Source organism: Thrips palmi, unplaced genomic scaffold (assembly GCF_012932325.1).
Source record: "Thrips palmi isolate BJ-2018 unplaced genomic scaffold, TpBJ-2018v1 HiC_scaffold_18, whole genome shotgun sequence".
NCBI lineage: Eukaryota > Metazoa > Arthropoda > Insecta > Thysanoptera > Thripidae > Thrips > Thrips palmi.
Window position 1 is genome coordinate 7,973,310 of NW_023144627.1, and position 13,591 is coordinate 7,986,900.

Here is a 13,591-nt window from a genome sequence, read left to right on the forward strand (position 1 = left end):
CGTGTCCCCCGGCGTGGCGCCTACACTACTAGTGCCTGCCACTGCACCTGGCACCGCGCACCGCGCACCGCCGTCGCCTTGTCTTGGCGGTCGCGTCCGGGGCGCGTCGCGGCGTCCCCGTCACCGCCGCGCGCCAAGGACCACGGCCAGGACGCGCCGCCGTCGCCGAGGCCTCGGACGCAGCCCCGTTATCTTCGACGGCGTTGTCTCGAGGGGGCCGTCCGTAAGGCCTAATCAGCGACGCCGCGCTTGTAAACATTCGGGGGCCGGGCCTAAAGCGCCTCCGGGACTTCCCCCCCTCCCCTTCAAATTGATTTCTGTAGACAAGCCATTACACTGCAAGGCTTGCGCAATGAGGGGCGGCAGTTAACGAGCATGCGGAGTGTGGGCGGGCTGCTTCACACCACGCCTCTGTGTGTGTGTGTGTGTGTGTGTGTGTGTGTGTGTGTGTGTGTGTGTGTGTGTGTGTGTGTGTGTGTGTGTGTGTGTGTGACTCACTGTGGCATGGGGCGTGCGCGCGCGCTTCGCGTACGGTGCGGGGCGTTGCGGGGCGGTGCGGGGCTCAACGGCGAGCCGCGGGTGCATTGAACCGTGCCGAGTGGACCAGCCCGGCAGTGGCCGGCATGGCAGTGGCATGGCAGCCCGTCGCGTTGCTGCGCGTTGCCAGGCGACGCCGCGGCCAAACACTGGCCGCGCCGGGCCGGCCGCGTCCGGGGCACCGGAACCGGACCTTCCCGGTCTCCGTCGCTCCGGCCGGCACGCCGGCACACGCACCGGAGCGCGGCCGGGCCTCGGCCTCGGACGCCACCCTCGGGTCGGAGGGGCAGGGGGAAGGGGAGAGAGAACAGAATCGCGACAAGTGAGCTGGAAGGAGAAGGGGGTGCGAACGGGGGCTAAAAGTGTCACACCAACCGGGACATAATTTTTATTTTTCACTCGTTTAAAAACTCTCCGGGCGAATTCGGTTTCATGTTTTATTGAGACTCCCAGCGGCGTTTGCTCACATACAGCGAATCAGTCCGAATCCCTACGCGATTTTGACCACCTCTCGCGCTGGCGACGAGTGCTTGACCCTGTTCGAGGCGGCCGTCCCCGTTTCGTGGTGTGAGTGACTCCGAGCAATCGTCACGGAACGACCGACGGCCGAGGTCGAGAGACTTTGACGCAAGCCTTGCGTAGCCTTGCGGTGGGGTTGCCGGGGTGTGCTGGCCCAGGGCTGGCCCAGGGCTGGCCAGGCGGGGTGCCCATTGACTAACTAATACCGCCAGGGGGCTGCGTAGGGCACCTTGTGGAGGGGGCGACTGGACTCGCACGCCTGGCCCTACACTGGCCGGCGCCGCGATGCCTGCCGGCCTGCCGGCCTGCCGGACTCCAACACTCACTGCAGCACTCCAGCGCGGCCAGGCCGGCCAGTTGGATTCCAGTTGGACTCCAGCGCGCTCCGGTGTGGCGCGGGGACTCCGCCAGGGCACGGCCACCGGAACGCCGCCAGGACCGCGATAGACATGGATACAGCCACCGCCAGGTATGGCACGAAACAAACCCCCCGTCCAGCAGAAGCAGTGCCGCTTTGAAACGTCGCGTCCTGCCAGTGTCAACCCGGGCACGTGCTTCCACGTGGTTCTGTTTGCTCGACCGGCCCGAACCCCGGTTCGACGCGCAGACGCACAGTGGGCCAGAAGACCGGTGGAGGCGGCCAAAATTCTAGACGCGTTTTGAGCTCCAGAGTCGATAAATGGGACAGGAACCGAGCGTGTGACCCCACCAATGGATTCCTCGTTCGGAGAGCAATCCATTGGTGGGGTCACACGTTCGGTTCGAGTCCCATTTAGCGACTCTGGAGCTCAAAACGCGTCTGGAGTTTTGGCCGCCTCCACGCCCTGCGGCACGGCGGCCACGAGGAGGCGCACCTTCGAGGAGCGCTCGCACGCCGCGGTCCGGTGCGGTCGCACTGCAGCCCAGCAGGTGCACTGCTTTTCGTGCCGCCGTGACAGTGCTAGTTACTGCTCCGCGTTCTTCGCGTTGCTTTTCGTGCTTCCGAAAAGCGTGGCGAGGTTGTCAACCCTGCGACTCTCCACTCGCGCTGGCGCGGCCCATTCGTCGATTCGTCGCGGTGCTTCCCCCTCGCCCTCGCGGCCCTCGCGTCCAATGCGCTTCCGGGGCACCACACTCATACCGAGAGCCCGTTTCGTCGCTCTGTCTCTCTCGCTCCCATTGGGCGTCCCGTATAGGTGCGAGAGAGACAGAGTGACGAGGACGACTCTCGGTCTGCCGGTCCACAGTGGGCCAGAAGACCGGTGGCGGCGGCCAAAACTCTAGACGCGTTTTGAGCTCCAGAGTCGCTAAATAGGCCTCGAACCGAACGTGTGACCCCACCAATGGGTTCCTCGTTCGGAGAGCAATTCATTGGTGGGGTCGCACGGTCTTCGTTTGCTGGAGGGCTCCCCCCTCTCCCATTGCCGTCGCGCTCTCCGTGTGACGGTTGACACATTTGATGTGCTCGCCATTGTACCGCTACGTTCCGGCCCCGCCGTGCTTTGACCTACCTACTGCCACGGCGCCGTGCAGCAGCACTGGGTTCTAATCCCGCTTCCAAAACCTCTTTTTGTGTCTGTTTTTTCTCTTTTCTCCTGAGGTTGCTTTGCGAGGCACTCACGTGAGCGATCCCTCCGGGCGTTAAAACGCCCAAAAGTCACGCGGACGCTCACAGATACGGCCCCCGGCATTCGCTCTGAATATACTACCCACAGTGGGCCAGAAGACCGGCGGAGGCGGCCAAAACTATAGACGCGTTTTATGCTCCAGAGTCGCTGAGTGGGACTCGAACCGAACGAGTGACCCCACCAATGGATTGCTCTCCGAACGAGGAATCTAATGGTGGGGTCACACGTTCGGTTCGAGTCCCATTTAGCGACACTGGAGCTCAAAACGCCTCAAGAGTTTTGGCCGCCTCCACTGTGCTACGTCCCGGACACCGGGGAAGGGGGGAGGGGGGCTATAACAAAATAAGTTGCCGTCGTCTGCGCGCCGCGCCACGCCGCGCTGCCGGGGCTGGGAATAGTTGTGCGGGTTATGTGGGTCAAGCGGCCCATGATGGCGGCGCACTTGAACGCCTCCTGGACGCCGGGGACGACGGCCCGGCCACCCCGCTGCGGAGTGGTTCTGTCTCTCTCGCACCTTTACGGCACGCCCCATGAGTGCGAGAGAGACTGCGCCGCTGCGCCGCGTTGCGCCGGCCGCTGCTTCGATCGGGGTGGCCGGCGAGCAGGCCGAGCCCCACACCGCAAGCAGCAATGACTCTACGTGTGATAGCCAGCACGGCAGCGCACCCATTCCGGCCAATGCTCTGTCTCATTCGCACTCACGCGGCTCGGCTCGGCGGGGAGAGAGACAGAGCGCCGCGACGGGGCGCGTCCTTGTGCTCATTTCGATGATGAGGCCCCCGCCGACCCGCCGCGCCAGGACGGCCAGCCAGGCAGGTCGGCCTGGCCGATTCGAAGCGCCGATAGGCTGGCAGTGGAGTGGCATCGCCCGGCGGACCGGCCAATCCGCGGGCCTACCCATTTTGGCGCGCTTTCTCCACCCCACTCCCTTTCCCTCCACGCCCTGAGGGTCTCCCACAGTGGGCCAGAAGACCGGTGGAGGCGGATAAAGCTCTAGACGCGTTTTGAGCTCCAGAGTCGCTAAGCAGGACTCGAACCGAACGTGTGACCCCACCAATGGATTCCTCGTTCGGAGAGCAGTCCATTGGTGGGATCACACGTTCGGCTCGAGTCCTGTTTAGCGACTCTGGAGCTCAAAACGCGTCTCGAGTTTGGGCCGCCGGCGTTGGTCTTCCGGCCCACTGTGGCTCCCCCTCGGCGAGCTGGGGGTGCCTTGCAGTGCCGTGACGCCGCGGTGGTTTTGCATGCTGGAGTGCTATGCTAATGATGCGCCGTCTCTCTCGCTCCGCCGCGACGCCCGAGGTGCCGCCGCCCCGGCCCGCCGCGCGCCGCGCGCTGCGCCTCGAGACGGAGCACGCCGAGAAGGTCAAGTTGGCGTGCAAATAGAACCGCAGGCCGGATGCGGCGCGCGCGCGGCGGCGCGGTTCGCCTTCGAAAGGCAGAGCGGCAGAGCCGAGGCAGTGCTGCCACACGAGCAGGCGGAAGGCCCCACGATGCACGAGAGTCGAGAGGGTTGCCAACCTCAGACAACTCCACGAAAGCTTGGGCGCTGCCTAGTAGGCAGGCTGAGGTTGGCAACCCTGCGTGTGACCCCACCAATGGATTCCTCGTCCGGGGAGCAATCCATTGGTGGGGTCACACGTTCCGGTCTGGTCCCATTTAGCGACCCTGGAGCTCAAAACGCGTCCGGAGTTTTGGCCGCCTCCACCGGTCTTCTGGCCCACTGTGCACTGCGACCCTGGGGATGCAAATGAACAATGAAAAGCCGCGCTTTACGCTGTGTGTTGGGTGCCGCAGGTGGAGCCTGGCCGTGGCCGTGCTGGCCGTGGTGCTGGCCCCCGCCGACCTGGCCCTGCCGACGGTGGGGGGCGCGGGGGCCGCCAAGGCGGTGGCCGCCAGGGCCAAGGCGAACGTGGCGACGCCCAGCCCCGCCGCCTTCGACGACAACGTAAGTAAAGGCCAGAGCCGTGTCCTTGAACACGGCTCCAGGACGTCACGCGACCGTCGCTGCCTTTTACACTGTACTGAGCATTCGTTTCGTTTCGTTTTGCAGTTCCGGTCCAAGCGGCAGGAGGTGGCGGGTGAGTCACCACCTCGTTTGCATGTCGAGCTGTGCTTCGCCGCTCTGTCTCTCTCGCACTCACGGGGCGTCCCGCAGGGGAGCGAGAGAGACAGAGCAGCGGAATCTCTGATGCAACCTAACCTAACCTAACCATGTCTGTAAACGTGTTGGTCTCGTCCTCCGCAGAGATCTGCGACTTCGGCGCCGACGTGGACATCACGCTGTGCGACTGGTCGACCCGCAACGCCACCCCGGGGCAGGGCCACGTCCCGCGCTGGGAGGGCGGCGCGGGCACGCTCTCCAACTGGATAGGGGGGCCGCCCAAGGACGCGGGCGGCGGCGAGAGCACGGACAAGGGTGGGTACACCGTACACGTCTGCTGTGTCTGCCAGCCACTTCTCCACGTGCACCTCTTGCACTCCACGCAATGCACAGTGGGCCAGAAGACCGGTGGAGGCGGCCGAACCTCTCGACGCAGTTTGAGCTCCAGAGTCGCTAAAAAGGACTCGAACCGAACGTGTGACCCCACCAATGGATTCCTCGTTCGGAGAGCAATCCATTGGTGGGGTCACTCGTTCGTTTCGAGTCCCATTTAGCGACTCAGGAGCTCAAAACGCGTCTGGAGGTTTGGCCGTCTTCTGGCCCACTGTGAGGGAGATTCGGCCTGCGTGAGTGGCCATGGCACACTGCTGCAGGCGGCTACGCCTTCTTCGAGACGTCGCTGCTGGGCAGCGCGGACGTGCGCGTGCCCTCGTCGGCGAGCCTGGAGAGCGCGCCGCTGGAGACGACGGGCGCGGAGGGCAAGTGCCTGACGTTTAGCTACGCCATCGACGGCCTCAGCGCGGCCGGGCTGCGCGTGCTGCTGCGGCCCGCCAGGCTCGACGGCGGCCCCGCGGGCGCGGAGCGGGAGCTGTGGGCCGCCAGGGACTCGACGGGCAAGCAGTGGCTGCCCGCCGCCGTGCTGTACACCTTCAACACGGAGCACCAGGTTGGTCCAGGTCAAGGTGCAGGGAACGGCCATGGAACAGCACGGCGCACAGTGGGCTAGAAGAACGGAGGAGGCGGCCAAAACTCCAGACGCGTTTCGAGCTCCAGAGTCGCTAAACGGGACTCGAACCGAACGTGTGACCCCACCAATGGATTCCTCGTCCGGAGAGCAATCCATTGATGGGGTCACACGTTCGGTTCGTCCCATTTAGCGACTCTGGAGCTCAAAACGCGTCTGGAGTTTCGGCCGCCACCGGACTTCAGGCCCACTGTGTGGCGGTGGACTCGGAAACACCACGGCGTCGTCCTGCTGCAGGTGGTGTTCGAGGGCCTGGCGCGCGAGGCCAGCGACCCGCGGCGCAAGTTCCGCGGCCACGTGGCGGTGGACGACATCGCGCTCAAGGCGGGCTCCGAGTGCCGCGGACACTGCACCTTCGAGGGCGGCCTGTGCGGCTGGGTCAACGACGAGGACGACGACTTCGACTGGACGCTGGGCCGCGGCTCCAGGAACCCGTCCACGGGGCCGGCCACCGACAGGTCCTCGTTCGCGTACGGCGGGCTGCAGGGCGGCTACGCCTACATCGACTCCAGGCAAGTCAAGCTAGCTGCGGGCAGGGCAGTGGGTCAGAAGACCGCCGCCTGCGGCCGAAAACTCGAGACGCGCTTTCAGCTCCAGAGTCGGTAAACAGGACTCGAACCGAGCGTGTGACCCCACCAATGGATTCCTCGTCCGGAGAGCAATCCATTGGTGGGGTCACACGCTCGGTTCGAGTCCCATTCAGCGACTCTGGAGCTCAAAACGCGCCTGCAGTTTTGACCGCTCCGCCAAGGCGCCTGTGAGGCAGGCCCGCCCGCGGCGCGCTCCTGCGTGGCGGGCCTGCCTACCCTCGTCTTGACGGGCGCTCCTTGGCCGCCTTGGCTGACGCGCTGACGCTGACGCCGTCGCCTCTGTTCCAGCTTCCCGCGCCGACCCGGAGACATGGCGCGCCTGTCCAGCGCCGAGCTGGAGCCCACGGCCGTGGACAGCCCGCTGTGCCTGCGCTTCTGGACGCACATGTACGGCAACGGCGTGGGCACCCTGAGCGTGCAGCTCACCGACACGCGCGAGGAGGGCCACGAGCAGGTGCTGTGGACGCTGTCGGGGGAGTCGGGCAACGCGTGGTACCAGGCGCAGGTCACCGTGTCGTCCGCCAACCCGTTCAGGGTCAGTTCCGCGCCCAGGGTCGCGCTACACAGTGGGCCGGAAGGCCGGCGGAGGCGGCCAAACTCCCGGACGCGTTTTGAGCTCCAGAGTCGCTAAACAGGACTCCCGAACGTGTGACCCCACCAATGGATCCCTCGTCCGGAGAGCAATCCATTGGTGGGGTCACACGCCCAGTTCGAGTCCTGCTTAGCGACTCTGGAGCTCAAAACGCGTCTAGAGTTTTGGCCGCCTCCGCCGGTCTTCCGACCCACTGTGCGTCAGTCCGCGTCGCTTTTGAACCATTTCATTTTTGGCGGTGTCGTTCCACCTCGCAGATTGTGCTGGTGGGCCGCGTGGGGCGTAACAGCCTCGGCGACATCGCGGTGGACGACGTGTCTCTCTCCACCGGCAGCTGCCCGAGTGAGTGCGAGCGCCCTGCGGTTTCCAACCACTACTCACAGAAACATTTTTTTTTTAATTTTAATCTTTTTTCCCTTTTACCGCAGCCGCGCCGCAGGTGGCGTCGTCCTCGCGCGTGGACTGCACGTTCGAGGTGGACGAGTGCGGCTGGGTGAACGTGGCGCCCCGCGAGCGCCGCGACGACATGGACTGGGAGCGCGCGTCCGGCGCGGGCCAGCGCTCGCAGCTGCGCGACCACACCGTCGCTTCGGACAAGGGTTCGAATCCCGGCGCCGCCGGATGATATTTTAATTATTTTTTTTCGCGCCTTTTTTCCGCCGCTGTGACGCTCTGACGGCGTGACCCCGCGCGTCCTTTCGCTCCTTTTGTCCGCAGGCTCGCTCATGACGCTGGAGCGGTCGAGCGTGCAGCGCCCCGGCAGCAGGGCGTGGCTCACTTCCGAGAAGATAAACGGATCCTCCCAAGCGCGCTGCCTGTCGTTCTGGTAATGCAGCCTGCCTAGTCCAGCAGGGGCGGCTCGCAGTGGGCCAGAAGACCGGCGGAGGCGGCCAAAACTCTTGACGCGTTTTGAGCTCCAGAGTCGCTAAGCAGGACTCGGACCGAACGTGTGACCCCACCAAAGGATTCCTCGTTCGGCGAGCAATCCATTGGTGGGGCCACACGTTCGGTTCGAGTCCTGTGGGGTGACTCTGGAGCTCCCGCCTCCACCGGTCTTCTGGCCCACTGTGTTACCCAGCCACCTTGTCGAGCACGCCGTCACGGCCTTGCCTGCCTTGCCTGCCCGCAGGTACATCATGAACGAGCCCTTCGTGGACACGGCGGGGCCCAGCCTCGGCTCGCTGGCCGTGCTGGTGCGCGGCCTGGGCGAGGCGGCGGCGGGGACCCCCGCCCAGGCGGTGTTCCGCCTGTACAACAACCAGGGCCCCGACTGGAAGTACGCCCAGGTGGCCATCACCGACACCCGCGACATCACGGTCAGTGCAAGGACACTCGCTCACTCCTGTTTGTCCGTATGTCTGTCTGTCTGTCTGAATCAACTCATCTCCCCGTTTCTGGCCGCAGCTCACGTTCGAAGGCAGCTGGGGCTCAAGCAGAGCCAACGGCATCATTGGCATCGATGACATCGCCATCTTCCCCAGCCAGTGCACCAGTGAGTTTTCGCTTGGCCTTTCTGACGGCATCCCTGTCTGACGGCCAGGCTCGGACTGGCCAGGGAAGACAGGCAGACAGGCCGGGGCCTTCGGGTTTGGGGGCAGTGACGCCACTAAGTTGGTCAAAGAGTGATTGAATCTCGTTGAATCTCCGAAAGTAGCCGTTTTTGCTGAATTTGGGCGGCCACTGCGTTCGATCTAGTAGCGGCCAACGGCGTCCCTCAACGCCCTAGTATTCTTAAGACCCTACTCTTTCATGCCCTGTTTCGGGAAGACGTTGACCACAACGATTTTGGGACCAAAGTTGGTCAAAAAGTGGTCAAATCTCGGAAATTTGCTGATTTTGCTGACTTTGGGTGGCCACTGTGTCCAATCTAGTCGCCGTAAAAGGCCTCCCGCGACGTTCTAGCATTCTTAAGACCCCACTCTTTCATGCCCTGTATCGGGAGGACGTTGACCACAACGATTTTGGCTTTGACCGCAACGATTTTCCGACCAAGTTGGTCAAAAAGTGGTCGAATCTCGGAAATTTGCTGATTTTGCTGACTTTGGGTGGCCACTGTGTCCAATCTAGTCGCCGTAAAAGGCCTCCCTCGACGTTCTAGTATTCTTAAGACCCTACTCTTTCATGCCCTGTATCGGGAAGACGTTGACCACAGCGATTTTGGCTTTGACCGCAACGATTTTCCGACCAAGTTGGTCAAAAAGTGGTCGAATCTCGGAAATTTGCTGATTTTGCTGACTTTGGGTGGCCACTGTGTCCAATCTAGTCGGCGTAAAAGGCTTCCCTCGACGCCCTAGTTACTAGGGCCTAGTATTCTTAAGACCCTTCTCTTTCATGCCCTGTATCGGGAAGGCTATTGACCGCAAACAGTTTTGGAGCGGTAGCCTCACAAAGTTGGTCATGAAGGGCCTTTTGGGGGCCAGCCCGAGCCTGATGACGGCGTCCCTTGCCTGACGGCGTCCTCTGCTTGCAGCCCTGCCGGCCGCGGCGGCGGTGCGGCAGGCCGAGTGCCACTTCGAGCGCGACACGTGCAACTGGTCCAACGAGACCAACGGCATCTCGCCGGCGTCCTGGCGGCTGGCGTCGCTGGCGCGGCGGCCGTCCAGCCTGCCGGACAAGACCTTCGGCGCGCCGGAGGGCTACATCTTCTTCGACCTGTTCGCCGCCAGCAAGAAGGGCTCCAAGGACACGGCGCGGCTGGTGTCGCCGCTCATCCAGGCCTCCACCGAGGAGCCCTTGCAGTGCCTCACCTTCTGGTACGCGGCCTTCGGTGTGGGCGACTCGGCCGAGCTGCGCGTCGTCAAGGCGGACAACTCCAGCGGCGAGCTGACGCTGGACAAGGTGAGCACCGCGAGCACGCACAGTGGGCCGGAAGACCGGTGGAGGCGGACAAAACTCTAGACGCGTTTTGAGCTCCAGAGTCGCTAAATGGGACTCCAACCGAACGTGTGACCCCACCAATGGATTCCAGGTTCGGAGAGCAATCCATTGGTGGGGTCACACGTTCGGTTCGAGTCCCATTTAGCGACTCTGGAGCTCAAAACGCGTCTAGAGTTTTGGCCCCTTGCGCCGGTCTTCTAGTCCACTGTGCCAAGGGGGGCGCGGTGCCGCGGATGTTGACGGCCCCGTTGTTGCAGCTGTGGGAGCTGCAGTCCGCCGGCATGGACACGGCGCACCCCGTGTGGATGCCCGCGCAGGTGCCCCTGGACCTGGGCCAGGACTTCACGCTGCTGCTGGAGGGCCAGGCCGTCAACGGGGGCTTCGCCGTGGACGACATCACCCTCAGCCCGGGTTCCTGTCCAAGTGAGTGGCGCCCAAGCAGTGTGGCAGCCAACATAACCTGGCCTAACCTAACATAACCTGACCTAACCTAACATAACCTGACCTAACCTAACATGTTCACTTTGCAGCGCGGCCGCCGTCGGCGATCCCCAAGAAGACGGACGACAACGGCAGATAGAAGGCCGAGGCGTGGCGTGACGCACTCGGCGCGTTGCTGTGACACTGTGAAACGAATCTAGTCTGAGCGCTCTGCTCGCTCTGCTTCTCGGCAGTCGGCCACTGCGAATACGAATTTGAATCTAGGATAAGACCGGCGGCACCCGCAGCATTTTGCCCTCTTGGGCCTTTCCCCTTCCCCGATCTCAACGTGCGGCTGCGGGAGTCTACGCAATTCGTCACTCTTCCTTCTTGCATTTTCGGCTCGGTCCGAATCAAAGTCTTCGTTTCGTTCTGGCACTTCCCTGTACTTCGCGCGGAATTCCCTGCGTTCTCCTCTCATCCTTCGGTCTAGGAGGGTTCTAGCGCAAGTTTCTTTTCGCTTTCCAAGTCCCATTCGGTCGGGAGCTCGTCGGTCACAGGACAAACCTTTCTAGGCACTCGCCACTTACTCAAAAATTAGTTATTTGCCACCATTTTCTACTTTTGATCTCCAGATGTGTGTGCAAAGTTTTCCTTTGTGTGATACTAAGTACCTGGGGTACCCTGGGCCCTGGCAGCCACTCTTACATTTACTTCCTAGGATTTAAAAAAACCGTTCAACGGGTATTCAACACCCGCGGGGCGGCGCTGACGGCCAGTGACTGTATATTTTTTTCTTTTTTTTTGTTAAATGAGCAGCAAAGTTATGAAATATGGTACTCTCTATTAGTTGTCTTATTTTGTAAATATGTAAAAAGTTAGGCCATAGATGCTTGTTGAAAGAACTTGTATAGTTGGTAATTCTCAATGTGGCTGGTATCTCTAAAACCAACCTTTTCCCTTGGATTGTATTCATTGATTTGATTGTATACAGTAATACTGTGCTGTTCTCAGGATAGATAAATAAAATAATGACATTAATTCAGGTTACAAGTTGATTTATGTGATTCCACAGTTACACATGATTCCTTCTTGATACCTGAATTAAAGCGGCATGCAAAGCAGAAAATATTTTGCAACAGACCCAAAGTTTCCGTTGCAGAGACAGAGACAAGCCTACTGCATCAATTCGTATAAGCAAAATTTGGTACATGACATACGATGCTTATACACAGGATATGCAAAGTGGCTATCCATTTAGCTCTGATACTCCTCAAACTTCAGTACCATATATTATGTATCATAAATCCAAATTTATACTTGATAAGAATTCATCACTATCATACCACAGAACCTCAAATAGCTGGATTACAAACACAATTGTTTCAAAATTCATTCTACTAGAAGGCATACAACCTGAAATAATTAACGGTTGGCTCAGTGTTATCAACATACATCCATGCTTGTTCTCAAGTCAAAAATCAGGTAAAGGATCAACAAATCTTGTAATGCTTTTAAGGTTCATATTGCACAATTTTCACAAGAATAGAGGAGGAAAATAAATCACAATTAACAATGGCGAGATAAATCTAAACATTTGGTTCTCAAGATCTTGACAGATCATGAGTGCAATTAGCTATTTAGAACATGACTCATTTCAATTGATTTATCTCTCAAAGATCATCTAAAAACAAAAAACAAAAAATTATTAAAAATTATTATAGCGGAATGTGTGAATATTTTATTTTTAACATTACACTTACAAAGTTAACTAGACTCTTTTTTATAATTTTTACATTGCTTTGTTGGCCATGGCCACACTGAAATGAAAGATTGCACAGCCCATAGGAAACAATTCTAAGACCAACAGAGGAGTTCCCAATATGATGCATTTGATGCACATTTCCTACATACTGCTTCCTGAAACGGAGAATTCCTTGTGCATATCAATGGTATGTTTACATAGTTACAATCAAGCTTTCCAAAACAGCAAATTTTAATGAAGTATCATAACCCCACAGGGAACCCACCAAAATGACTACTATGAAGTGGATGACAAATGTGTCACTAAAATATGAAAATAAAATAAAATGAGTGTAACCAGAACATTAATATTGAATGATCTGACCTATATTAACTAGGTACCCTGTATAAATTAAGAATATGTACTTCAAATTCGCAGCAAAGGAACAAATGCAAACCACAACTGCCATGCGCATGGAATAAATGCAGAGGTCTCAAAGGCTACGTTCCGGGAACAACAACGCACAATCTTCTTTGTCTAATACTGCTGGAACATTGAGCTAGTATATTTGAATCATCCCCCTAAAATAATATTGATCTTCCCAATTTAAAGAGGCTGATTTAGGTTTCAGAGGCATGCAACACCAGTTTCTTTTACACAACTAAAAGCGTGCATAGATGTTTTGAACTAGAAACAAAAATTATTGTCATTGCTGCTCTGTACATTCTATCATGAAATAACACAATATTAACAGTACATATATATATATATTTATAACTTTGATACACATTTTTTTATCTTATCATAGTTGATTCGAACATTAACAGGTCTGAATTCAAATACACATACAAAGCAATACATTTCCAAATTGCCCGAGAGCTAGAGAACCAACAATGAACGGTGACCAAGGTATTACATGCTGTTCCTCTTTATAAAATCAAAATGCTTTGATTCAAAGCAAATACATTGTCAGTGAATGGCAAGTGCAACAGCCACACAATCTTCATAAAGATAAGCTCCAACAAAGCAAAAGGCAGAAAATGAGTCACATGTACATGAAATGGAAACTTTCCACACTTATTGCCTTCATGTAGTTACATGACATGATTATGAAAATGGCCTCTACTGGATTTAATAAATAGCAGAACAAGCCATAAAAAGATGTAGCGCTGTCACTCTAAGATTAGAACCACAAAACAGTGCACATCAAATCTATGGTATCTCCACTTTCAAGGCACAAAACAGCCAAAACAAAATCAATCAGGAAATCTAGGGTTTCAAATTCATGGGTAAGCCCACACAGGGGGCATGTCAACAGATGATGTTGAAAATTCCAAGCTAATTCTAAACTCACTGGGGTTGGAGATTCACCTACTTAACTGGCATGATCAGTAATACGAAGATCAAATTAAGTGCCAGGCCCAGGGAGGAATGGGTGAATCCGTGGAAATCCAGGCGGGACGGTGGTGTCACTGTACCCACAAACGCGGTAAAGCTGTACTGATTTTCCTTTTTTGCTCTAATTACTGTATGGGCTAGTTTTTACCAGCGAAGGACACGCCGCGAGAGGAAAGGGG

General features: G+C 57.8%; 1 protein-coding gene across 1 annotated transcript; it reads left to right on the forward strand.

Moving 5' to 3' along the window:
- The first annotated feature begins 4,156 nt into the window (after nt 1-4,156).
- On the forward strand, nt 4,157-11,320 carry LOC117644671 (MAM and LDL-receptor class A domain-containing protein 1-like). The gene is made up of 15 exons (XM_034384283.1): nt 4,157-4,219; nt 4,549-4,611; nt 4,717-4,744; nt 4,912-5,082; nt 5,421-5,713; nt 6,029-6,303; nt 6,670-6,916; nt 7,231-7,315; nt 7,402-7,572; nt 7,691-7,799; nt 8,103-8,289; nt 8,378-8,465; nt 9,444-9,811; nt 10,108-10,273; nt 10,381-11,320. The coding sequence occupies exons 1-15, from the start codon at nt 4,157-4,159 to the stop codon at nt 10,428-10,430; spliced, it is 2,364 nt and encodes a 787-aa protein (XP_034240174.1). The 3' UTR covers nt 10,431-11,320.
- Nucleotides 11,321-13,591: the final 2,271 nt, after the last annotated feature.

What these genes read in the sequence shown, in the direction of transcription:
- LOC117644671 (XM_034384283.1), top strand. Translation starts at nt 4,157, where the DNA reads ATGCACGAGAGTCGAGAGGGTTGCCAACCTCAGACAACTCCACGAAAG. An exon ending in CGTCCGCCAACCCGTTCAGG is followed by an intron (nt 6,917 to 7,230) that starts GTCAGTTCCGCG and finishes TCCACCTCGCAG; the next exon opens with ATTGTGCTGGTGGGCCGCGT. An exon ending in GCGCGCTGCCTGTCGTTCTG is followed by an intron (nt 7,800 to 8,102) that starts GTAATGCAGCCT and finishes GCCTGCCCGCAG; the next exon opens with GTACATCATGAACGAGCCCT.